Source organism: Barbus barbus, assembly GCF_936440315.1.
Source record: "Barbus barbus genome assembly, chromosome: 19".
NCBI lineage: Eukaryota > Metazoa > Chordata > Actinopteri > Cypriniformes > Cyprinidae > Barbus > Barbus barbus.
Window position 1 is genome coordinate 25,681,872 of NC_136747.1, and position 25,388 is coordinate 25,707,259.

At 39.8% G+C, this 25,388-nt stretch overlaps 1 protein-coding gene across 2 annotated transcripts in view; it reads right to left on the minus strand.

Annotated features, from left to right (window-relative positions):
* Nucleotides 1-3,777: 3,777 nt before the first annotated feature.
* LOC306885683 (ETS domain-containing transcription factor ERF-like) overlaps nt 3,778-25,388 on the minus strand; it is a 30,548-nt gene continuing 8,937 nt past the window's right edge. Inside the window, exons 2-5 of one of the 2 annotated variants that reach the window (XM_079442372.1) lie at nt 11,833-12,067; nt 8,023-8,138; nt 6,983-7,920; nt 3,778-6,902 (exon numbers count right to left, since the gene is read on the minus strand). In XM_079442372.1, coding sequence (XP_079298498.1) covers nt 6,345-6,902; nt 6,983-7,920; nt 8,023-8,138; nt 11,833-12,067 — 1,847 coding nt within the window. In that variant the 3' untranslated portion in view covers nt 3,778-6,344. The remainder of the gene's footprint in view (nt 6,903-6,982; nt 7,921-8,022; nt 8,139-11,832; nt 12,068-25,388) is intronic. The other variant, XM_079442373.1, reaches the window with a different exon arrangement.

Here is a 25,388-nt window from a genome sequence, read left to right on the forward strand (position 1 = left end):
AAAATGGTGAATGAAGCACTAAGCCTTGACAACCAGCGCCCTCAGCCAATCAGCGTTCACAAAAGGGTACAGTAGCCTATCAGCACTCGGGCAGCGGTGATGAGGGCGGAGTCACCTGTCAAAGTCCCGTTGATCGACAGGTCGCTCGGACCAATCGCGCTCTGGGAAAACAAGAAACAGCTGGTCGATCCTGACGCTGCATCAGCCAATGAGATTCAAAGGGAGGGGCAGCCGAAGCGAGTAGGTGGGATTATTAACAATTTGCGATATCTAAATACTCCTGTAGTCGATTTGAGCAAATGTGACATAAAAGAGAAAATATAAACGAATAAAACAAAAACAGCGAGCCAGTAATGTTAACAAAATGACTAAAATAAACTTTCAGCAGGACATTCACGAATTGTAAAAATGCAAAAAGCCTAGTTGTTGGTTAAATGAATGTATACGTTTAATTTTAATTTGTCTTAAAATGTTTAAAAACCTGCAAAAAATCACATGAATAAAACACTAGTTTTCTGTTTTGATGTAAATAACGTTAGCACAAACATACTTTCCTTCCTGTTTGTTATTTACGTTAACATCAGCCCTGTTGGAAAATCCCACTCAAACAGTTTTTTCAAACAGGGATGACATTCATTTCAATACTAAACAGGAAGGAAGCTCACGTCCAGGTCTGAGTATGCGTCATTCTATTTTAGCATTCAAAAAAGAAATTAAACCAGACACAACAACTTCAATCCAGTTTCATTTTACACATTCTATAGCTTCACGAATCCAGCCAATCACAGAGCTCGTGAGACGTCTTGAGCCCGCCTCCCGCGTCATCAAATCGACCTGTGATTGGCCAAGCTGCAGGGGTCTCCAGACCAATGACCAAGCCATGTGATGAGCTCATTATGCCTGTTGCCATCACTGCAAGCAAACAGGAAGGCTTGAAAGTAAATTAGCCTAAATGAGGAATTAAAATGCACTGGGAGTGTAGCAGATATAGGTTTCTGCATTGCAAATTGATTCTATCATTGTAGGTGGCCTCCTTTGAGCCACGTTTGAATAAATGTGTGGTTTCAACCAATGCAAATGGCTGTGTGTGGAACTGCATTCTATGGAGATGATCAGTTTATGCATCAGGGCTCAGCTGGACCGTCACGCACTCTGCATGCAATTATGACATGCAATGGAAAATTGCATAACACACACACAAACACACACTTAAGCACTCAGTCATCCACACAGAGACAGGAATCTCTTAGTACACACCACACCCTGTTCTGTTGTTCTGTTAAAGCTCCCCAGAAGTCCTGGCAGTCCTTGACGTTCAATACAGATACTCGTGCGTCTTGTGTAAGGTTAACATTTAACTACGAGAAGATAAAGTTATGTCAGTGCTCAAAGGCCAGTTTCGGCCTGACCTATAAAGCAAAGTGAAAACGAAAGAGAAAGGCAGGACAAAATGTAGCTTATTCAGTCATAATGAGACTTTCAGGTTGACTCGATTCACACTTTTAAGGGGATATTATAAAGTACAAAGAAAAGGTATGAGGCCTTCAGAATAAGAGGGCCAATTTGAGTTTTTGACTCAATGAGGAAACAACCAACCGCTGTGGTCTGACTTATACGCAAACACTCAAACATGTTTTACAAGAAGCACAGAGTCGGAGAATGTATTGAGAGGACATGGTGACATTTTTAAACATTAATATCATGAAAATGCACATAAAAACACACCCTACAGTAAACTTTCTTGAACACCAACAATGAAAATCATGTGTTCCCTGCAATTATGTATATATGTATATATTTTTTTCAATATATAGCTACATAAATTAAATATGTGTGTAGTTTTGCAATGTATATAATTGTATATTAAATACAAACACACACACACACAAAATAATACAATTAATGAAACTACTTTTATTTAAAATGAATAATTAATTAGAAAATGCTTCATTTAGGCTATATAATAATCTGCTATACAACTGCATTATCTCCTTTGTATTTTCTGTTTCTTTTATTTGGATGCATTTAGAGAAAGTCAAAAGCCTGTCAGTGTCAATCAATCAAGTCAAATGGCACAGATACACACTGTCTCTTCAAAACACACAAACAATCGCAATCAGAGACAAATTAGGCCTCCTTGTTACGACCAACTACTGGTTCATAGTGTCTGATTTTCCAGGAAAACTTATCCTTTGACCTCCCCTAACCAGGTCAACGAGCCCTCACAGCAAGCGTCCAGGCTTCGCTGTCAATCAAACAGTGTGTGACCTCAACTCAACTCTTTTGGAAAACATTTGATTATTTCACGGTAAAGAAAGAAATCAGACTTCTATAGTGTCAAGTGATGAAAAACCTAAACAGAATATGCAATTCTGAGAAAGACTAAATCCAGAAGAACTGTGGCAACGTCTCCAAGATGCTTCAAGAAACCTAACTGCAAAGCGATCTGAAAAATTATGCACCGAGGGCAAAAGCTGCTTCAAACACAAAGGATGGTCACAACAAATATTGCTTTAGTTTAGATAATAGAAGTTAGTTGATAAAGAAAATCTATTTATGGCATTATTTTTAACAGCATCCTAATTTAACAACATCTGTGCCTAAAACTTTTAACAGTACTGTAGCTCTGCAGGTAGGTTTCTTGATGCAACTTGGAGACGTTGCCACAGTTCTTCTAGATTTAGTCTCAGTTTGTTCTGTTTCTTCATGACAGACTGGATGATGATCAGATCAGATCTGTGTGGAGCACTGGCTGCTGTCAGACAAAAATCTCACTGTGTTATTTCTATTACTGGCAAAATTAATGTTTGGAAATGTAAACTGATATTTTCTACTAACGCACTGCAGCACAAGATAGAAATAACTGCTTTTTTTTTTTTAGCTGTTTAAAATACTAATATTTTACCACTGTATTTCATCATTATTCAAATTCACACTATTAACTTTAATGCATTCCTAAGACTTTGGAATTTCTTTCACATCTTGTTGATTGTAATTTGTTTTAAAACAAACATGTTGACATCATAAAATTTCAATTGTTATTTCAAAAACCCTTTGGAATAAACCCAAGCTTTCTGGGTGGTCCTACATATTGACATCAAGACTGCTCTGAAAGATAAGGAGCTTCATTTTTACTCTGGGAAGATATGGACATTAGCTTAAAGGTGAACTGTTTCTGCACCACTATCGGTGTCAAACGTAATTGCAAATTGATGATGACTACGAGTGGCTGACTTATAGATTTGCATAGAATCGGAGACAGTGTTAAATCATCTAAAATGACACTTCCCCTTTAAGAGCTTCGAGAACAGCTTCTAAACAAAAGTGAACGATAGCAATATTCTAGCAGCAGAGGGCGCTGTTTTACAAATAATTAAAATTCTCTTCAGCACAGTACTTTCTTACCTACGCGCAATTATTTTAGTATGCTTTTGATTCCAGGTTTCTCTCTAAAACGAAGGATCATAAATGCTGTCTGGTTTGTGAAGAAACGTTAGTTAACGGTCTTCCTGTGGCACGAATTTCCAGTTCATTAGGAAAGCAAATCCTGATTTTGCATCTCTTCACCTCAAACAGGATCTGGAATAACAGCCCTTGCTCTTTTGTGTTTGAAACTGAAACTACAGAAGCATAACTGGAGTACTATGCCAAAACAACACATCACATAAATCAGTTTAGCGAAAATGTTTAAATATTAGTTGTGTTTTACCAGTGCTTAGAAGTTGCCATCAACAGAGAAAAATCAGGAGAGATGTAAATGAAGGACAAAAGATCCGTTTTTACCTGTTTTAATGAACCCTGATTACAGTTTTAATTACAAGAGCAAAAGAAACCACATGAGAAACTAAAAGTATACATGGTTCTTTGTAACGTCAAGTTTTGTCTCTCTTTACAATGTATTACATAACCATTGAGAGACAAATTGAAAGCTTTAAGAAAGAAGCAAAAGGAGAAAGACCTTGAACACAAAGAAATAACTGTCTTTTTCTTACATCATCCCCTCAAAATGGAAAATATATATTTATATATGTACACAACCAAAAAAAAAACATTAAAATAAAAATGTGATAGCATAATGTCCCCCTCCCTCTTCGCCTGGTTTTCTTAATTACAACTAAAAACCAGCAATAATACAAAGCCAGAGCACTTTTATATCATGGTATCAAAGAGGCTAGAGGAATACGCTTTATTAAAATGTTCATCTTGACAGGTTAAAACCCAGGTAAGGGGTACAAACGAAATACCAGCAATAATATCAACATTAAAAATGATAAATGTAATATAAACAAAAAAAGGTATAATAAAACAGCACTGTTTATATTGAATAGAGAGCAAGAGAAAAAACAAATGATTTTCTAACAAATAAGGCAGCTGTCAGTTAAAATACAGATACTGAACCGGTGTAAGGCCGCCAAACAAACTCCAAAAAAGTAAAAAGAGGAAAAGAAAATGAGTGTTAAGTGTGTCAGGTCCTATACTTCTTCCTTAGATGAGGGCTAAGAGGCTGAATGTCCACTTTCTAGTTGTCAGTTTGGTGAAGTGAGGTCCCTTTCTCGAGGACGTCATTGACCACGAAGGCCGTAGCCAAACGCTGAGCCAAATAAGATGTGTTACCTGTTCAATCTTGATCATTGTAGATAAAGAACAGCCTCCTACAACTAAAACACTGCAGAGAGACTGAGATGGAGCACACAAATGGGTCGAGTTGAAACTATACGTAGGCCAAGAACACCTGTGCCATTCAGGGTTCTCAATAATTGGTCAGTTATGTTTAACTTTATCTATAACAACACTATTCTTTCACAGTAAAGCACTGTAGGGCCCTGAAACCAAACATCCCGCTGACATAGATTTACCTTCTGAAATAGAATTTGTATCAAAACCAGCGTTTGTTCTTTTATCAAATATATACGACTCGTGCAATAAAGTGAGAATATATGGACTCTAAATGCAAATCTTAATTTAGGATACTTTCTTTTAAGGTACAAAACTAAATAAGGCATAAAAGCAGTGTTTGAGGTCATGTTTCTAAGGCCTCTCCTGTATGTGAGTTGGTACGTGTCGATAAAGCAACCCATTGAAAAGCACTGGGCGGTCAGTCTTCCGTAAAAAGGCACAGATGTTTGTTCATTTGAAGGCTTTATATTCAAAGACAACCTGTTGGATAGAGGAAAAGTGTGTGGGGTGGTATGCCTGAGATTTACAGCCAACAAACCATGAAGATTTGCGTTCTTTACAAAACAGCAGGGTTTACAGGATTGTTTAAGTGGTTTTAGGGATGATTACAAGCTAAAACCATAAATCGCCCTCCGATACGTTGCCCCAATGTTCCTATCACGTTCCCTCGGGGTTAAAACTGCATTCTAAAAAAATAAATAAGTTGAAGGAATAATCATATGTGATCTATAATTTGTCATCCAGCTGGTGGTCATGAAGACGGACTAACATATATAAAACTAATCCCCCAATGTATATACATGTGTTAAGATACGTTAAGAGGTTGTTGAGTGGTCCCGTCAGCTGGCTGAGCTTGCTGAACAGCTAGGAAAGTTGGTGTCCGGAGCCGGCAGTGAAGGCTGATAGCACGCTAGAGTTAATGGCTCTGAAGGCAGTGACATGAAGGGCCTGGTTTGAGAGCGAAAGACAAGCTGGTTCTGCAGAAAGTCTGGGATCTTGGTATGCAAAAAAAAATGAAAGAGCGTCTGTAATCGCAAAGTCTGAGAACTATGATTGAGTTTGAGATGGGGCCAGCATCCGTCCTGCATTTTTTACTTCATCCAAGAGTGTCTGTTTAAATAAGACGATGTCCACTTGCCTGTGACCATGTGACTAATTTCATGGGCATGAATGACGAGGCAAAAAAAGGAAAAAGATCACCATCTTTACCCATATTTTACAGGGGTGCATCAACATCAACACTTTAGGCACTTCTGTAATCTCTTGATTTACAAAAATAAAATAAAATGGGTTGATCCCTAAATCCTAACTGAGAGCTTCTTGGGGGGAATAAAAAGTGTCCAGTGCCCAAGAATACTAGTGGGATGATGTTAGTCTAACACAGCAAACAAAAAGGAATGAGTTCGGTAAGCAAGGGGCTCTGGCTAGACTTGGGAAAGGGACCTTGTTACTTAAAATGCATAAAAAAAGATGTCAGCATTAATCATTTTTAGTGTTGCAACATTTTGAAGTGAGTGAACCTGCATGTACAGAAGTTTAAAAGATGGCTTGGGCATCCGAACATGCTGAATGGATAGTCTTCACGTAACTTCTGAGAGCAACAGTTGCTTTCAGCCCTTAAGGAGGACAGGTCTGTGTTGGTAAGTTTGTCTTTGACCATGTCTTCTTCAGCAAACGTTGTTTTCTAAAGACAGCTGTGCTGTCGCTCGCTGTAGCTCAGAGCTCACCCTCCTCTGGCCCGTCCCCAGGGGTGCAGCCAAAGTCTCCGGACTCTTCCGCTCTCCATTTTCCACCCCCAGTTTAGGATCCACCTCCTGAGGAAGTTCCTCCCTCTCTGCCCTGCTTTTCTTGTCCTCAGCCTCTTCGGTTCCCGCCTCCATTCGCTGGTCCTCACTCCAGCGGCGTTTAAAACGCAGCTTCAGAGGGATGCAGCGCGTACCCCCGGGGCTAATGGGAGCCCCCTGGCCCAGGTTTAGCTCTCGGGGTTCTGCTTTAAGACCTAAAAGATTTACCCCAACCCCTGAGGTAGGAGCAGCTGGGGTCTTGAAGACGTCTTCCTCGAGATCATCATCATCAGTCATGCGATCGTGGTTGGGTGGAGGGGCGAGGCCACCATTGGTGTGGGGAGGGGAAAAGACATCACATTCGTCGTCTTCATGCTCCTCCTCACTGATGTCGGTGACCTCGACTTCTTCCTCCGACTCCATGTCTGAGATGGGCTCAACCTACAGAAGGAAGCAAAATGAGCGTTACAGAAAACCATTTTCATTCTCAAAGGAGCTACAATGTGGATTTTTTTACATACCTTGATCTTTGGTGGACCAGCTGGGGTTGAGTTGTTGGTCATCATTCTGGATGAAGCAGAGTTGGAGGCTGCACCATGGTCCCCACTGTAAGAGAAGGAAGCAGCAGCACTTCCAGAATTTGGAGCATGTCCTGCTCCAGTTGGGTTTGGCCCTTCTCTCTGTTTACGACCCAGTGGTGGTGGCTGCAACTTAAACTTGAACGGAGATAGATGAGGCTCCTCAGCCTGATGGTGCAGAGGGTGACTTGACAGGTGTGGACCTACACCCGCTGGTGCTCCCAGTCCCTTGTCTGGGCGCTGGGGCTGGGGGATGATGATGTTGGGATAGTGCAAGAACGCACGGGGACTCAGATGATAGTTGTAGACACTCTGAGTGTGAGCCTGCAGGTAACGCTTCATGTCTTCTGGATTGAATGAGAAGTGGGAGCCCAGCATGGGTGACAGGGATGGAGAAGGTGTATAGGCCATGTGAGATGTAGGGGTCATTGAGAGAGCTGGAGAAAGAGCAGGTGCCAGCAAGCCTCCAGGGCCTGGGAGAGGGGACACTGGGAATGGAGACAAGGGTTCAGGGTGGACCCTGTGTGGAGGCGCATGGTGCCCACTCCTGGAGAGCCCAGTTGGGTTGGGCGGTGCACCATAGACACGGAACAAGGAATCGTGGGACAAGCGCGGATGGAGCAGGTTTCTGAAGGCACGGTCGGCCGGGCGGTCGTCACCAGGAGCTATGCCAGTTTCCTCAAGCTCCGAGTTGGTGGAGGTGCCATCGCTGCAGTCGGAGACGGAGCCACGAGCTATGCGTCGAGGCACAGCACTGAAGACACCAGGACTGCGCAGTTCCTCACTAGGAGAGAGGACATCCGATGGCGTGGATGGAGGGAAGCGGAAATGAGTGCTTACACCTGATGGGACAGGCGGTGCACTTTGTGGAACACCAGAACCTATGAGAAAGATTGAGAAATTTTAATAGTTGTTTTACATTGCACATCAAACTAAATGAGTGTGTTTCAGAAAGATTGAGTTTAAGAAGCGGGGATCTTCACCTGCAGAGCCCAAGTCAATGAATGGATAGTTGACCAGCACCAGCTTGTTGAAGTTGAACTTGTAGGTGAATCTTTTCCCTTTGGTCTTGTGCAAGATCCTTTTGTTGTAGTAGTATCTGCGGAGACAGTGTTGGTAGGGTTACACACTTGCCAAAGCCATTATTAGGAGTCACAGTTTTTTGAAGGCCGCCCATTTTTATGTATTTGACATTCTTGTACTTGTTAAACTTTGCAAAGGCAATGACAGTTTCGAGATGAAAGTTACAACAGAAGAACTTAATTTGCACATTTAATCAAAAACAGAGTGACTGGTTTCCCAACACATCAACGTATAGTTCTCTTGCAATAAATGATAGATACACAATTAAAATTCTTGGCTGAGACTGAACACTTGGGACAAAACCCCCAATCTGTTCATTTTAAATTAGCTTCTGAACACCATATCAATTTTATTATTCAAAATTCTATTAAAGTATTTGAAGTAAATTTACTTTCTCTAATTGGAATGGCCTTGATGTAACAAAAAAAAAAAAATCGTTCAAACTACAAATTACATTAAGTCCAGTTGACCTAGTTCAGATCATATGCGCACTGTTTCTTATGCTTTAATTTTCTTAAATTTAAGCATCGGATACAAATCTTGTGTAGCCAAAATTCTATGATCTAGCACCTGTCAGGAAGCAAAATGTCAGACCAGCTTTTCCAAAGAGAGAAAAAACAAATCTTTTTAAAGTTAAAGCCTGACGTAATTACTGTATCATTAAGGAGCACTGAAAGTTATTATATATAACACACACGCACGTTAAATTCTTCCATACATGAAAGGATTCAGCCAACCAGATTCAGATATGTGCAGAGCAGATACGTGACTTCATGGCTATTTGAAGCTTCAGATGTTAAGATGATTTATGGGTTCAATGTGTTTAATTAAGATGTCACTGAGGGTGCAGAGAATACATGTGTGAGAAGACATGATTGTGATATACAGTGATGTGTGAATCAGGGCACTGAGAAGTTCACAGGCACATACTCAACCAACAGAGAAAAGGGCACGTACACAACACTTGCACACGCACAACACTCTTTGAATTGCATTTGAACTTGCTACAAAAGAGCACAAGAACTCTCTGTATTTGCACACGCGTGTTATGCATTCACATACATGCAGTACATATGCTGTTGAGTGAAACGGCTGATCCAAATGACCTTTTGTTTACTTTCACTAAGCTTAACACGCATGACATCTATTATGAAAGCAGTGGTCTGGTTATATGATGGTCTACAAGCAGTATCAGGTAAATACAACGAGTGTGTACATGTTTTGCATTGTCTGTCGGCCTGCAGTCTGTTCATTTTTAATAGCTCAACAATGAGACGCCTGTGCAGCCTGGAGTCTGTCTGAATGGTGTTTGAATTTTAGGGAACACGTGCAACCTCTTAGGTATGAAAGAAAAGAAAGCAGAGAGAGAGAGTGCTTTCAGGCCTTTCTTTCCCAAATGACTAGATTCACGCTGAATGTGCACACTTTTCACACATTTTCCAAAAAAAATCAACAGAATAGATTTAACGGTAGTAAAATCGGTTAAACTAAACTGAAAGTACTGTTATTGGCTGCTAATGAAAGCATGATGAATTTAGCCAAAAAGTTTAATATCGGACTCTCTCTTAAATTAACATTTATAGACCAAGTTCGTGTTTGCAAACAGTGATGACTTTTTTTTGTGGGCGGAGCCTGGTGGCAGAAAATGACAGTTTTCAAGTAACAGCCTATGGAAGCCATGAAATAAAAGAATAAAAGGTAAATTTGAGTTTATATTTCAAAATCAAATTTTGGAGAAAGCTGCAAAGATTTTGTCAGAGGATTTTGTGGGGGCCTAGAAATGAGCGCAAGTACAGAAGCCCGAACTTCACGATCACGTGAATGAAGAAAACCAGCTTCAACAGAGCACAAAAAAGTCAATATGAGGTCACAGTAGAATGTGTGTGTGCATGCTAACTTAGAGGACATGTTTTGTGTCCTCCACATGTGTTGAACAGAGGCGAGTTCTCTCTTTTCTCAGAAGTGTGACACTGAGGAACTTTCTGCTTTACATCTGAACTGTACTCAGCTTTCTGTTGCCTTTCTTCTTCCCCCTCCCTTCCTCTTCCATTCATATGTCCATATTTCTCTTTGAGAAATGAAAGAGTTCTCAGAAGTGGAGGACACGCACTAGTTCTGTAAGTGATGGCTGATGAGCACTAAGTGGGCTTGATTATTCTGGGATGGTGAAGGCAGGATCAGCCGGTTTGAGTGGGCATCCACAGGTTGTCATGGCGACCAGTCCAAAGCGTTGAATAACACGAAGAGACAGACAAACAGGCAACTGGACAGATTGTGAATGACAGACGAGGACGGAAAAAGGCGTTGTTGATGAACACAAAGTCAGTTAATACAAGAGCACATAAAATCAAAGAAACAGTGCTCTAGACAGAGCAAAGATAAAACTGGCAGCAATATTAACCTACTTTACCTTGAGCTGGAAGCACAAAATTCTGATTTTGTACAAAACTCATTCCCTTTATATCATACTCTAGTATGTCTTGCAATTCCAAACTATTGTGAAACAAAATGGACTAAAGTGAGTGAGATGAATTGCTCTTCGTGGGAAGCAACTCAGCTAACGGTTACTAAAATGAACCACAAGAGAGACTTGACATCAACATCAATAATCTGATGTTGTCAAATTACTCATTTATGATGCTATTTTACGTTATCATAAATATGCATCATCAGTCTGGTTGTTAGCATTTTGCTCAGTTAGCATTCTGCTTTTATGTTAGCATATCAAGTTGACACTAAGCACAATTGAATGATTACACAATTGAATATGCGATATATATCTGATACACTATATTGCCAAAAGTATTCTAATGAGCATGTTTGACTATTTTAGTAATTTCAATAAGTACAAATTTTAATCTTTAAGCATATAATGATATTCTACGGAATTGTGTGCTTCTAATTTTATAGCAACAGTTTGGACAGGACCCTTTTGGGTTTGGACAGGACCCTCATTGGTGTTTGGTGATGAGTTTTTGGCTCAAGGTCTGCATATAAAGTCACACCAGAGGTGTTCAGCTGGGATCAGGACTTGGCTTTCTGCAGGCCAGTCAAGTTAGAAACTGTCATGTTAGAATAGAAAAGAGTCCTGTTCAAACTGTTGCTATAAAATTAGAAACACACAATTCCCTAGAATATCATTATACTGTTTTACATTAAGATTTGTACTCATAGAAATTACAAGTAGTCAAACCTGTTCATTAGAAGGGGGTGACCTAATACTTTTGGCAATATAGTGTATCTATTGCTACAGAGTGTGTTGGCACATTGTTAAGCTAGCATGTTATCTTAAGTTATCATTTCGCCAAAAGTGATAAGGCCCATTCACACCAAGGACGAGAACTATAATGCTAACTATATAATTGAAGTTTTAGTAACCATTCTAATTCTATGGCAATAGCAGCATCTGCATTACTTCTTTAACAATAACGAAACAGAAATATTGGAACTTTTTTTTTTTTTACCTGATGAACAATAAAAACAAAAAATAAAAAAGATATCCAATCATTTTGTCACATCTAGAGCAGTCACTGCATCAGTAGAGTGCTTATCAATGTTGTCTAGATAGGCAGCTCACTTGGTTGTTGAACGGAGCCATTACCCAAGTTCATTCAGTTACTCTAATGCAGGTTTTCATCAGCAAAGTTACAGTGGGTGAAAATGACATATTGCGATTTAATAAGGACTTAATAAGCAGATTTAGTCTTCACCTGAGCGCTCGGCTGAGCTTGTCATAATTCATCTGGGGCTTGCACTTGCGGGCGCCCCACAGTCGGGCCACCTCGTCCGGGTCTTTGATGACGAATTCGCCGTAATCCCCCTGCCAGGCGATGACATCATGGTACTCCTCCTTCCTCAGGAGCTCCAGGATGAAGTGCCAGAGCTGGATCTGTCTGGAACCAGGACTCGACTCCGGCTTGTAGGCCCAGTCTGGGAAGGCAAACCCTAGAGGTCAGACACAAAACACTTGAGATTCTTGCCACTTCGATGCAATCTAGCCAACGTTTGGCGAGAATAAAGTGAGGGGATGTTTCACTACATCTTATCTCGATTAATAAGAGGTTGTATTACCTCTGCTGTCTGTTAAATGACATTAAGCCAAGGGAACGATGCGTTTCCAAGGCTGTAGGCCTTTATGTAGACTCACTCTCTGGATTTTAGTCTGGTAAAAGTTTGTATGCTATTTCTGTTTATCTCTCAATCACCTCCAAGTCTGAATAAGTTATAAGAAATTCCTTAGCGTCTAGTTAACGAGTGCTTCGATCCAGAATCCTTGAGACAGCAGACAAAATAACACTCATATTCACACAGAGATGGTACACAGTCTCTACTTTTAGACTCAACACTTGAGAAGCAGGAGGCCAGACAAAAACACGGCCGTGACTTTAAGGGTCTTTTGTCTCATTACAGGAACCGTTTGTGCTTTGAGACGTTAACACGGACAGACGGTTACACAACATGCTAAGTGACAGACCTATTACGAATCCATGCACAACGCTGAGTCAACGTGACATCGTGAGACAGCGGAAGAGCTCTTTGAAAGGAGCACGACAAACAACCGAGAACGTCAGCCTTTGGCGCATTTGGACGAGTATGAAAAAGCAAAGTCTGCAGACTCAACCTCAACGAGGTGAAGTATTTCTGCTGGCTCTAAATTAGACACAATGTCCTATTAGGAAAGAAAAAACAAAATCAGAGAAAAAAAACAATGAACCGAGATTCTATCTCTCAAGCGTGCTATGTCAGATGGGAACGACCGAAAATAACAGCATAATTCCCACTCTCGCACACAAAAGAGAAAGAGAGGGTCTTGGCGCACGACGTGTTGTTGTGCTCACTGGAATGCCCCTTTCAGACGGTTTAGAGCTTGGCTGCTAATAAAGCCTATCGCCGTGTTAGGCAGCGAACGCCGAACAGCTCAGCATTACAGCCACCGCCAACCGCACACATGCGCTGCGGGGACCCACGCTGCGCAGGGGGGCGGTAGGATGACTTGGACACCGTGGGCTGGTACTAACTGTCCGTGACAACTGCTGAACAGTCGGCAATGCGGCTTGACTCATGATTGAAATGTTTGGTTGAGAGATCTGGCAGACCGGAGATGTAAAACTCACTTGACCCACTGAAAAGCAGCAGATCAGTTCCATTTCTTGAAGTAAACAACACAGTCATATGAGCAACAAGTCAGTGAATATTCTGAATTTAAGTTACAAAAACATTAAGGACAAAAATTTGGTTCATGTATAAATTAATGACAACTTGCTGCTCAGTGAGTGAGTCAGATGTTCAAGTTCAAGTTTATTTGTATAGAGCTTTTTACGATACAAATCGTTGCAAAGCAGCTCTACAGGAAATTAAGTTTCCACAATATATTTATATATTGCAGAAACTTTAATATATTTAACTTATGGCAAAATCTGGTAATTCTGTATGTTGTCTGAGCGTTGGCATCCTCTGAGGGGTTGGCATTATCTTTTCTCAGGTGTTTGGTCATCTCAGATCATTTAAGGGTTGAATCCAGACTGAAGCTTGTAAATTCTAGTTACCACAGGATGTTCAGAAACAGAGAAACAAAGAGAGACATAATTATCGTAGCTGCTGTTCCATCTTAGCAAAAATAATTTGTTCAACCCAAGCTAAACAATAATAATAATGTACATTTGATCAGATATAACTGCAGTACAAGATTATAAGGTGCATTATGTGAATGCTTGGCTAAAGAGATGTGTCTTTAATCTAGATTTAAACAGATAGAGTGTGTCTGAACCCCGAACGTTATCAGGAAGGCTATTCCAGAGTTTGGGAGCCAAATGTGAAAAAGCTCTACATCCTTTAGTGGACTTTGCTATCCTAGGTACTACCAAAAGTCCAGAGTTTTGCGACCTTAGGGAGCGGGTTGGATTGTAGCGTGGTAGAAGACAAGTTAGGTACGCAGGAGCTAAACCATTTAGGGCCTTATAGGCAAGTAATAATATTTTGTAAATGATACGGAACTTAATAGGTAGCCAGTGCAGAGACTGTAAAATTGGGGTAATATGATCATATTTTCTTGACGTGGTAAGAACTCTAGCCGCTGCATTTTGGACTATCTGTAGCTTGTTTATTGAAGATGCAGGACAACCAGCTACAATAGTCCAGTCTAGAGGTCATGAATGCATGAACTAGCTTTTTTGCATCAGAAACAGGTAGCATGTTTCGAAGCTAGGCAATGTTTCTAAGATGGAAGAATGCTGTTTTTGTAACATGGGAAATATGATTTTCAAAGTTGCTGTCTAATATAACACCCAGATTTTGGACTTTAGAGGACGTAAGTGCATCCGTCTAGTTGTAAATGTAATCCACGAGATTCTGTGTACTGTTTTTTTTGTCCAATAAGTAATATCTCTGTCTTATCTGAATTTAATAGGAGGAAATTATTGGTCATCCAATCTTTAAAATTTTTTACACAATCTATTAGCTTAGATAGTTTAGAAGTTTTATCTGGTCTTGTTGAGATATATAGTTGAGTATAATCAGCATAACAATGAAAACTAATCCCGTATTTTCTAATAATATTACCAAGGGGCAACATGTATATTGAAAATAGCAGAGGACCTATGACAGATCCTTGTTGTACTCCATACTTTACTGGTGATAATTGGGATGACTCCCCATTTAAATGAACAAAGTGGTAGCGATCGGACAGGTAGGATCTAAACCATCTTAAAGCCTGCCCTTGAATACCAGTATAGTTTTGTAATCGATCTATGAGTATATCATGGTCTATAGTGTCGAACGCAGCACTAAGATCAAGTAATACTAGCAATGAGATGCAGCCTTGGTCTGAAGCAAGAAGCAAGTCATTTGTAATTTTAACAAGTGCAGTTTCTGTACTATGGTGAGGCCTGAAACCTGACTGAAATTCTATTTTTTTTTTTGTAAGGGGGAGCACAATTGAGCAGACAACTTTTTCTAAAATTTTAGACATAAAAGGAAGATTTGAAATGGGTCTGTAATTTGCCAGTTCATTAGAATCTATTTGTGGTTTCTTAATAAGAGGCTTAATAACCACCAACTAGAATGGTTTTGGGACGTGACCTAAAGATAACGATGAGTTAATAATATTGAGAAGCGGTTCTTCTGCTACAGGTAACAACTCTTTCAGTAGTTTAGTGGGTACAGGATCTAATAAACATGTTGTTGGTTTAGATGCACTGATAAGTTTATCTAGCTCTTCCTGTCCTATAGTTGTAAAGCACTGCAGTTTTTATTTAGGTGCGATGAATGAAGTTGAAATACTAGACGCAGTAGAATCTACATTTGATGTTGTATTTCTGATGTTATCTATTTTTGTTATCTAGATGTTGATTCAGTAAGCACTTCATTCAAGTTCATTCAGTGTTGGATAAGTCAGGTTGATTCAGACCAGCTCATAAGAGTTATTTACTCGTGAATCAGACAATGCTTCTGATTCCAGTAAATAAGAGACATCCAATTGTGAATGGACTACACAGGTTGCACCGCATGTTTTTGATTCACTAAAAAGATCCAGCTCATAAGAGTCATTTACTATTGAATCAACTCAACAGAAAGATGTGTTTTCGCCATTATTCAGCGACAGTAAAAACACTCAAATCTAGGGGTGTAAGAAAATATCGATACACGCGAGTATCGCAATATTTTGTTTGGCGATACTGTATCGATTCCCAAAAACGGAATATTGATATAAAAAAAAAATATAAAAAGAAATCATACAGGATTCATGGCAGTTGTTTAGTTTTGAGTTCATATCCCGACCGCTAGAGAGCAGTAGAGCCCTGCACGGGCCTAAAATATAGGCCCTAGCCCGACCCTGGCCCGAGACGCTCAGGCCCTAACCCGGCCCGTGTCCGACAGCTTATCAGAATTACTGGCCCGAGTCCGACGCGAGCCAGTCTTTTTTTCCCCTTCTCCCAAAACAGCTTATACTGTTTCAGCTATTAAAATACTTTAGTTTTGATGAAATGGCAAAGTGGTTGTATTTCGTTTCTTTATTAAGTTAATTTAGAAAAACATTTGGAGCATTCTTTTATTTGTTAAATGTAAGTTTTTTGTTTTTTAAAGTAACGACCAAGCGGCCAGCGGCAGACAGTGAGTTGATCATAGCCTATGTTTGATATATTTAGCCTTCTCAAATTATCACGACTTGTCTAAAATTAAATCTATAGTTATAAAATAGCTCCACAATGTTAGTTTAAAGGCTTAACTTAGGTTAATGTGCACTGATGCATATCCAGTCGTTTGTGCGGGAGTGCAAGCTGAAGCGTGCTTTACAGGACATGGACGGGCCAGAGTGATTGGAAACATTTCAAATACGCTGTCATTTTTGCTCATAAAAGGTAAGAGTAATAGTCTTCATCGTTCGGAACTGTGAAGGGCCTACTTTTATTTGTGTGCACTCAAAATATGAACAAAGCATGCAATAAAGACATTAAATAAAGGGAAAAAAAGCAGTTTCGGTTTTGAGCAGGAGCGCTTCTGAAAAACTCTAAAGGCACATCCAATGAAGAGACGGCAAGTCAGGATCATCATCAAATGCATGGATGATCCAAAATGCAGCTTTTCCCGAAGCATTGGGAACTTTCTCAAATTCTCCCTGATGCTCTGCATGGTCAACAGTCACCTGTATGCTAATGCGTGCGAATATGCATTGCGTAGGCGATGTGTAATATTTATAATATAATCAGTATTTCATACAGTCGCCATGTGTGCTCTGCGCGTAATATGGGCACAATCAAAAGAGAGAAGCTAAATGAGCCCGAGTCCGACCTGTAAAAAAATAAAAAATAAATGGCCTGAGCCCGGCCCGAATGAACTCAGCATGTCGGGCCCCGTCGGGTCACGGCGGCTTGTAGACTTCTAGAGAGCAGTCTTCATCTCTGAACCTAAACAGTGACAGGAAATACTAGCATTAGGGCACGGCACTAATTTTAGCGTTAATATAGTTCGCTGCCAGTAATGGAGGATAAAAGAATTGTTCTAGCTCTCATTTCGGTGTACAAAGCTGAAGTTAGGGGTGTGCGATATGACGATTTTTGATCGTGGACGATAAAAATGTCTCCACGATCTGCTTTTGAAGAAATATCGTAGTATCGCGCTACCGCACACATTGTCAAATACAGTTCTGGCGCCGCCGTCTCTATATACTGTACAACACGACATACAGCAGTAGAGTTACTCAGACAGGACACTGCACTTATTCGCGTTCGCAAAAGTACATTATTTGCATACAAGCCTTGCTGGTTAAATGTTTCATTCGCGCGCTGGTCTGACGTGCGCTTGTTCTGAGCACATACACCTGAAGCACGCGCACTAAAACGCCTGTCTAACAGCGCCTGATTACTCAACTAAGTTATATTTTGCGCTAATACTGTCAAAACACACAAGGTTTACATACAGACTGAGTTGGTTATCTCTAAAATGAAAGTAAATAGTTAAGAGAGAAACGGATGCGTGCCTGTTTATTAGATGCGTGCAGCTCTTAAAGGGACAGGACACTAAACGTGCTGTCGACTGTCATTAAAGGGATAGTTCACCCTAAAATTAAATTTCTGTCATTATTTACTCAGTGGAAAACCAAACAGTTGCTGGTCCACATTGACTTTGATAGCAGGAAAGAAAAATCCTATGGAAGTCACTGAGGACCAGCAACTGTTTGGTTTTCCACCTTCTTCAAAATAGCATTTATGTTCAGCAGAAGAAAGAAACTCATTCCGGTTTAAAACAACTTTTGAGTAAATGATGATATAAAAATACAACATTATGACAGAATTGACAGACAGATGACAGAATATTAATTTGTGGGGGAACTATTCATTTAACGTTAACAAAACAACAAAACGCAAAAGAGAAAAATCACTCACTATTCTTGACTGAAAAACTTTAATACAGTTGCTTTAGGAATCAGTCTATCTAGTGTTTTATTTTTATATTTGTTCATTCAATTTCATTGAATGCTCTGCTAAATACACCTATTGTACCTGGAAATAAAGCACTGTTTGTTTTATTTGTATATTATGTGTATTTGTAATGTGTATCTTTGTTCTTATTTTTTAATAAGAAAAATAAAATAATGACAGATTTTTTATCTTCGCCCACTTTGGCCTAAATATCTGCCATGCATCTTTGTCTTTCTAGTTTGGCTGTAATGCTCAGACAACTTGTAAAACCAAAATAGTAAAACTAACAAAGAATCGTGATAAAAATCGTGAATCGTGATATTTCTATAAAAAATCGTGATATGATATTTTTCCCATATCGCCCACCCCTAGCTGAAGTGTGGCGCCATTTGGGCTTTCGTCCGCACCGGGACCGTGCCACGAGTGCCATCTCGGTTCCGCCACTTGCCGCGTCCTATGTGAAGAGCCTTCACGCCGGGCGAGGCGGTTGGTAGGGTAAATAACGTTGAATGTTACACGGACTGATTATTGCAAATGCATATCCCAGTGTGTTCTGGTTAAAAATGTGTATTTATTTCTAAGGTAGGCATATGGTGGTGTGTTCTTTATGACAGCTTTCCTAAAAAATATATCCTATTCCTAAAATAAGAAATATCCCAATTTGTCGCCTTGCTTACAGTATCGCAATATATCGGATCGAAACCCCTGTATCGTGATACGCATCGTATCGCCAGATTCTTGCCAATACACAGCCCTACACAAATCAGACTGCAAACTCGTATTTGCAAATGGAGTAAAACTCAAAGACTTTATTCCGTTTGCTGTGTATTGAGGATACAGCAATGCAGCAAACACTAGCACAACCGCAACAGAAGTGATACTCGAAAAGTTATACAAAAATAAAATAAAAAAAATGCACCCCACTAAGTGGGCCTGTAATTTCGGCACCATTGTCAAAGAGATTTGTAGGAACGCGACTTCAAGAAGTCTTCTCGTCATTCATCACCATTCATGCCCATTTTACCAAGACATGTCACATTAAACGGCTCATATATGATTAGTTGTGTGTTTGTGGGACCAGAGATCCACCGAGCGAGTGGGCACAAAGAAACACAAAGCATCCCACAGCGCGTTCGCGTCAGCGCTGACTCACAGCATATGCGTGAGTGTATTTGTCATTCAGCTTTCACAAGAAGTGCGCCTTTTCCCTCCACTCTCTACCTTTTTCTCTCTCTTGTGCGATGGGTCCCTGGCTCCCACACCATCTCCTAGCAACAAGACATTTTGGTGCTATAAATACACGTAGCAGAGAGAAAAAAACTTAATGCAATTAATCAATTAATGAAATCAAAACGCACAAGCTAAAATATCCAAAGTACATTTGATTCTAATAAACAAAGAGAGCTCCCCCAAATATGAAAAATCATTTGTGATTTTTCTTTTTGAAACACACACAAAAAAAGAAGAAATATCTCTTCTTTTTTTTTTGTCCATACAAGAGTCAATGGGCTCCAGAGTTGTTTTGGACCCCACTCACTTTCACTGTATGGTCAAAAACATTCTTCAAAATAACTTCTTTTGTGTTTTGCAAAAGAAAGACAGTAATAGAGGTTTGAAAAGGCAAGACTGAATTTTACATAATTATATACATTATAATTTTATATTTTAATTAATGATTTCATCATATATGAAGTAAAATTACAGACTCTCTTTTATGGGTGAACTTTCCCTTAAAGTATCCAAGTCCGTTTATTGCTACAGTATTGATAGGTGGTTGCTTCAAAAAAAGTTTTGAATCATTTTTTTTAAATGAATTATCAAAAATCTTTGAAAAGTACTAAATAAGCCACACACTTATATTTGACTGTAATGGAAGGAGTTCTGTGCCCAATTTTCTCAGGGGTTTGTTCTCTAACCAGCAACAGTAACAGTGATGTTTGCTCAAAAAGAATGAATAAGAAAGCCACAATTGGCAGCATGGTGACGATCAACAGGTGGTCCCTTAATAAGAAGGAGGGACATAAAATAAATCCCAGACTCCAGGGAAGGCCGAGGAATGACTTTACAAGAAACCTCTCTGAGGTACTTTCAAACAAACCAGTGTGCCATAATACACTCTTTTTTTCACATAAGACCACAAGCTCACAAGACAACTTAGCGTGTGCACACAAACATGCTCAATCAAAGAGCAATAACAGCTAAAACAGGCATGTCCCCTGGTGTCTGTGGGTTCTGCTGGGACTGCTGTTTCTCTGACGGTTACTGTCACTAATGGGTAAGGAGTCAGGAGACCGCCAGACAAAACCCTCGCTTGACAGGGCCCTGTACACACACTTACAAAAACAATATGACATAAGCCTTACATGATAGCACCTGTACAAACTGTACCGGCACGAACAAACAAACCGGCTGACGAACATCTGACCGAACATTACATGCAAGTTGGAGGAAACTGGACGCTAATATCTGCCTTGGCATCGCTCTTTTGCCATTTCTGTGTGTAAAATCTCTAAAAACAGCACCTATTGCCGTCGTCTCTGTTTGCGATTAGAGTTCAGCTGCAACAGCTCTTTTTTTATGGTGAGGCTGTGACGCAAGTACGAAAAAGAAAACAAAAACGCCGTCCTCTGCATCTCTGGTCTGTATTTAAAGGCTCAGAAATGTTTAGGGCCCCCGCGCTCATTCGTTCTGTATCTCTCCATCCCTCCCCCACTTCCCTCCCTTCCTCCTATTCTTTGTGGGCTCTATATTTAGGCAGAGGAAAAGGTCGTTCTCCATCTACTAATGATGGTGGCGACAGGGAAAAAAAGGGTACGAGTGTGTGCCAGCGTGAATGTGTGCAGGATGAGTAATACAAAAGAACCACGAGCCGCTCTGCTGCCTAAATGTTCCACTTACAATCGACAGTGTCACTCTGCCTTGAAAAATACTGACGGTCGATTGATATGGGGCACGTTGGCGTTGGTCCGCGTACGTTCGGCAGTTGGTTGTGCTGATCCGAGCCGCGTGGAATGAGTCAGTGTTGTTTTGCGTTAATGAGAACGCCCCCGACGAAAAATACAACAAAACCCTGCAACTGCATGTTTATGTGTTTCACATTCTCTCGGGGAGAAACGGATCTCACCTTCTTATTTGCGTTAACACGACTGATGATGATGACAGGGTGATACCTGGAGGCTTTGTTTAGACGCACATAATCGGTCATATAACAATGACAAAACAACTCAGCTGTCAATATAGCATGGAGATATGAGAAATATTTATGACATATTCAATATTTTGTTATCGGTACAAAATAACTACCAATAAAGTTATGATAATCAACACTTCTACCAGCAGTTTAGTGCCTGCTGCTGGTCACAAATTACATGAAAGTGTCAAGACTGTGCTACTTATTATAGCATCTCTGATTTAAACCTCAAGAATAAAAAAATGCCAACGCTGTTTGAGGAGTTGTGATTCATTTCCACAAATCAGTTCTTTTGAACTGTCTGTTTAAATGAATCACTGATTCAGCAATTTGTTTGCATAACAAATCAAAAATATAATTAACAAAAAACCTATTTAGGGAACAATAATACTTTCACTGATTTATCACTTCTATATAATTATTTAAGACTTTTCAACAAAGGCTGTTTGGTCAAACTTATGGTTCTTTTGATTGAACAACAACTTTTAACCCATTTAAAAAAAAAAAAAAGATAAATAAAACTTAAGATACCCTGCCACGAGTTAGCACCGATAGCCTTGTGAGCAACGCACCAACATATAATCGCTGTTGCGCTACGGGCGTCCCGAGTTCGAATCCCAGTTTAAGGACCTTTCCTGATCCCAACCCCCTCTCTCTCTCCCACTTCACTTCCTCTCACTTCTACGCTGTCCTATACTAATAAAAAGTACAAAAAAAAGCCCAAAATAAATATTTTTATATAAGTGCCATTAATAATAAGAACATTAGCAAAAATAAATAAATAAAATTTAAATATTATACAGGTTTTTTTTTAGCTGTATTAATGGCCATTCACACCAAGGACGATAACTCTAACAATAACTACAATTTTTACTTAATCACTTTAATTCTATGATACTAGGCAAGTCCACATTAATGCTGCAGATGAACTAGAATAAATAATCACTTCCAGAACAAATTTTTCCTACTGAAGAATGCTACAAATACTGACAGCCAATCAGAATCCATCAAACTTTAAAGCGCTTGAGCATTGAAACGATATCATCCGTTGGTGTGGATGCTAATAAAGCATTAATAAATCATTAATTTTCCTGTTTACACAGGAAAAATGTTAAATCACACCGAGCAGAATAAGGTGATCAGTGGACAACAGCCAGACAGACAGACAGGGAAAGGGGAGGATATGGAGAGAGCGAGTCAACCAGAAAGAGAGAACAAACACTCAGGTTGAGAGGAGAGGATCAAAGCGTCGGCCGGTCATCTGTAGATGCACAGTGCTAGCCTGCAGCCCTCACATGATCTCCGCCATGCGCTCTTACATAACGCGCCGTGTGTGTATTTGTCTGCCCACAACACACTCGTGCCTCCTCTTGCCAACCCTGACGGGAAAGGTTTAGGGTTGTTGCCCCTAACAGGCAGCAGACAGGCACGGAAATCCCTCTGCTTCATTTCTATAACCCCCAAAGCAAATAATAACCTTTCAGATGCATTTGAGCTGCCCGTGCGGCGCTAACTGGAGAAGGTGTGCTGATACTCTGCTGGTTAATCTCCAGTTACCTACTGAAGGGTCAGGCCAGTGGTGTGAGTTTCTTGAGGACACTGATGAGACTGGAAAAAGGCAGAGAAACTGTCTGAAAGATACATACATGCAGCCATCCAATGAAATTTGCTGACACAGTTAACGGCAATACTGCATTGAAGAAGACTCAGATAATTGCTACAACCATTCTACACGCTTCCAAATGAATTTGACTGATTTTCCGTCTATGCTAATAAAGTGCGCAAAGATTTACAGTTGCACTTGGTTGCAAAATGGATGCTAGTTTAATATATAATAAAGGCGGCTTACTTATGCATTAACACCTTTGTAGTGCAACGAAATTCACCAAATATGATGTCAATATCACTTTAATAATCAATGCACAGACCAAGGTCGAGTAAATAATAATCTTTTTCAACAACACTTAAAAATGAACGGTGCGGTTGCTAGGTAAACACTGCGACAGAGCTTTAATTTAGGATGTGTTTGTCGACACACAGCACAACTAGCTCATTTAACTGAACAATAATACTTGCCTGTGTGCCATGAGTGTGGCATTATCACTTTAACTGTAAATACGTCAAGGTTGATTGATCACAGCAGACTATTTCCGTCAGGGCCATCGCTGAAGTTTACAGAGGCGTGACAATGTGCAAAACGAAATTGAAAAGCACTGACAGAACTGGCATCAGCAACAGGTTTACACAGATAGCGGCATCTCTAGAATAAAGGAAAGCTAATTCAGAGCTGACAGTGAAACGCATCAGACATAATAAACAAGCAGCAAAACATTTGCACCAAATGCACACCGATAAATGGCCAATATTAAAATAATAGTATTTAATGTACAATAATGTATAAATTCAATTTAACAGTGCTATTAAATTATTAGTGTTGGATTAGTGTAAGATTTTAACTTGAGTGAGTGCTAAAAAGTTTAAAAAGAGGGAAAAATAATTAAACACAAAACTAGGGGAAATGAGCATGCACAATAAAAATAACCCAATATTGACCAATACAAAAAAAATAATCATAACAATAAAATTAAATGGGGAAAAACAAGCTGGCAATATGGTAATACATAGTTGCACACAGTGCATTTCTACTTATTATTATAGCATTGCCATTAACATTAAACACCATTTTTAACCCATTAAAAATGTGAACTGCAAACTAATAAAAAGAAAAAATCTTGATTTTTCCACACTCATGCATAGTCTTCACTATCCCAATAGTATGAAAATAATGCAACAGGCAACCTGTGCCAACAAACTACGCTATAGTCAAAATACAGATAATCTGTCTCCTTGATCGAAAGTGTGTGATATCGTGCACTTGGACAGGTGTTTTGGGAACACTTTAACCCAAATACGAGAGAAGCGAGGGCAAAAGGGATCAAGTGTTTGATTATGTTTGCACGCGCATTATCCTCCGCACTACGCAAGACTCTAGGTCATTTTGCAACCCATGTCACACCATGAGGGTATTTCCCACCAAAGCAGAGACTGAAGAGAGCCTTGTGTCCCGAACGCCGTCGCCAAGGAGGAGCCATTAGCTATGTCTAATACTTTCACAGCTGTGGCTCCGTAAGCTAAACATCAAGTAGCTGTTATTTTCATGTCTACAATCTTCATGTCAACACCAGCGAGACCAAAAACTCCAGTTACCGGCACACGGTGGTGGAGACAGTGCTCCAGATGTCAGGGACGCCGCAGCGCGACGGCCAACTCTGCCCAGACAGAAAGCAGACGCGTCACAGGGGTGTTCCTCGTAGGGATATGATTAAATCAACCATAAATGGTCAGGCAGGGCGAGTTTCTGGGCCAATTTTCCTGCTATGTGAGGACTGCCGAGCATGAGGAGCAGCCTGCGACGGCCGCCTGCCAAACAATCCTTACCAACAGGCCTGTGCAGGTCTCCTGAACTGCATGTGCACTCGCTAACCGGGCCTGCAAGCATCATCAGAAACCTCTCTGAAACATTAGCTTGTGCCTCATATGACACACCAAAACTCAGCTGTTTGAGTTCAATATGTAAGATAAACATAATACCTGAAGACTATACATGTTTTTGCATGCGCTTTGTACGAAAACTTGGCCGATATTTATGTTTTTTTGAAGATGGCATGAAACATGAACTGTATTATTCCTACCTTAGAAAGGGATTTAGCTGCACAAAAGTTCAAGAACTAATTGTGGATTTACTATAGAAAGCAAATGTTCAAGTCTATAAAAATGCACAGCTTATGGTTTGTTGTTTGACATGTTGCACATGTAAACATTTTATTCTCAGTGCTGCTAATATGATTTGCAAAAAGGAAAACAAAACGTAGGCCCTAAAGGAAATTCAATCAAATTCATTGAATGATTAAAACTGAACAGAAATGCGTTACGAAACTAAACTATAAGAGTAGTTTACTAATCTATTAAAGTAACCCTACTTAAAAACAATTTTTTAATTAATATAACTTTTGCAGAGGTAAAAACAAACAACAAAACTAGGAAAAAAAAACTAAACCTAAACAGACACCAATGCTTAAACAATGAAAAACAAGAACTCAATCTATTTTTAGTACAAGTTTGTCAAAATTCTTTTCAAAAGAAATTAAAAACTATAATA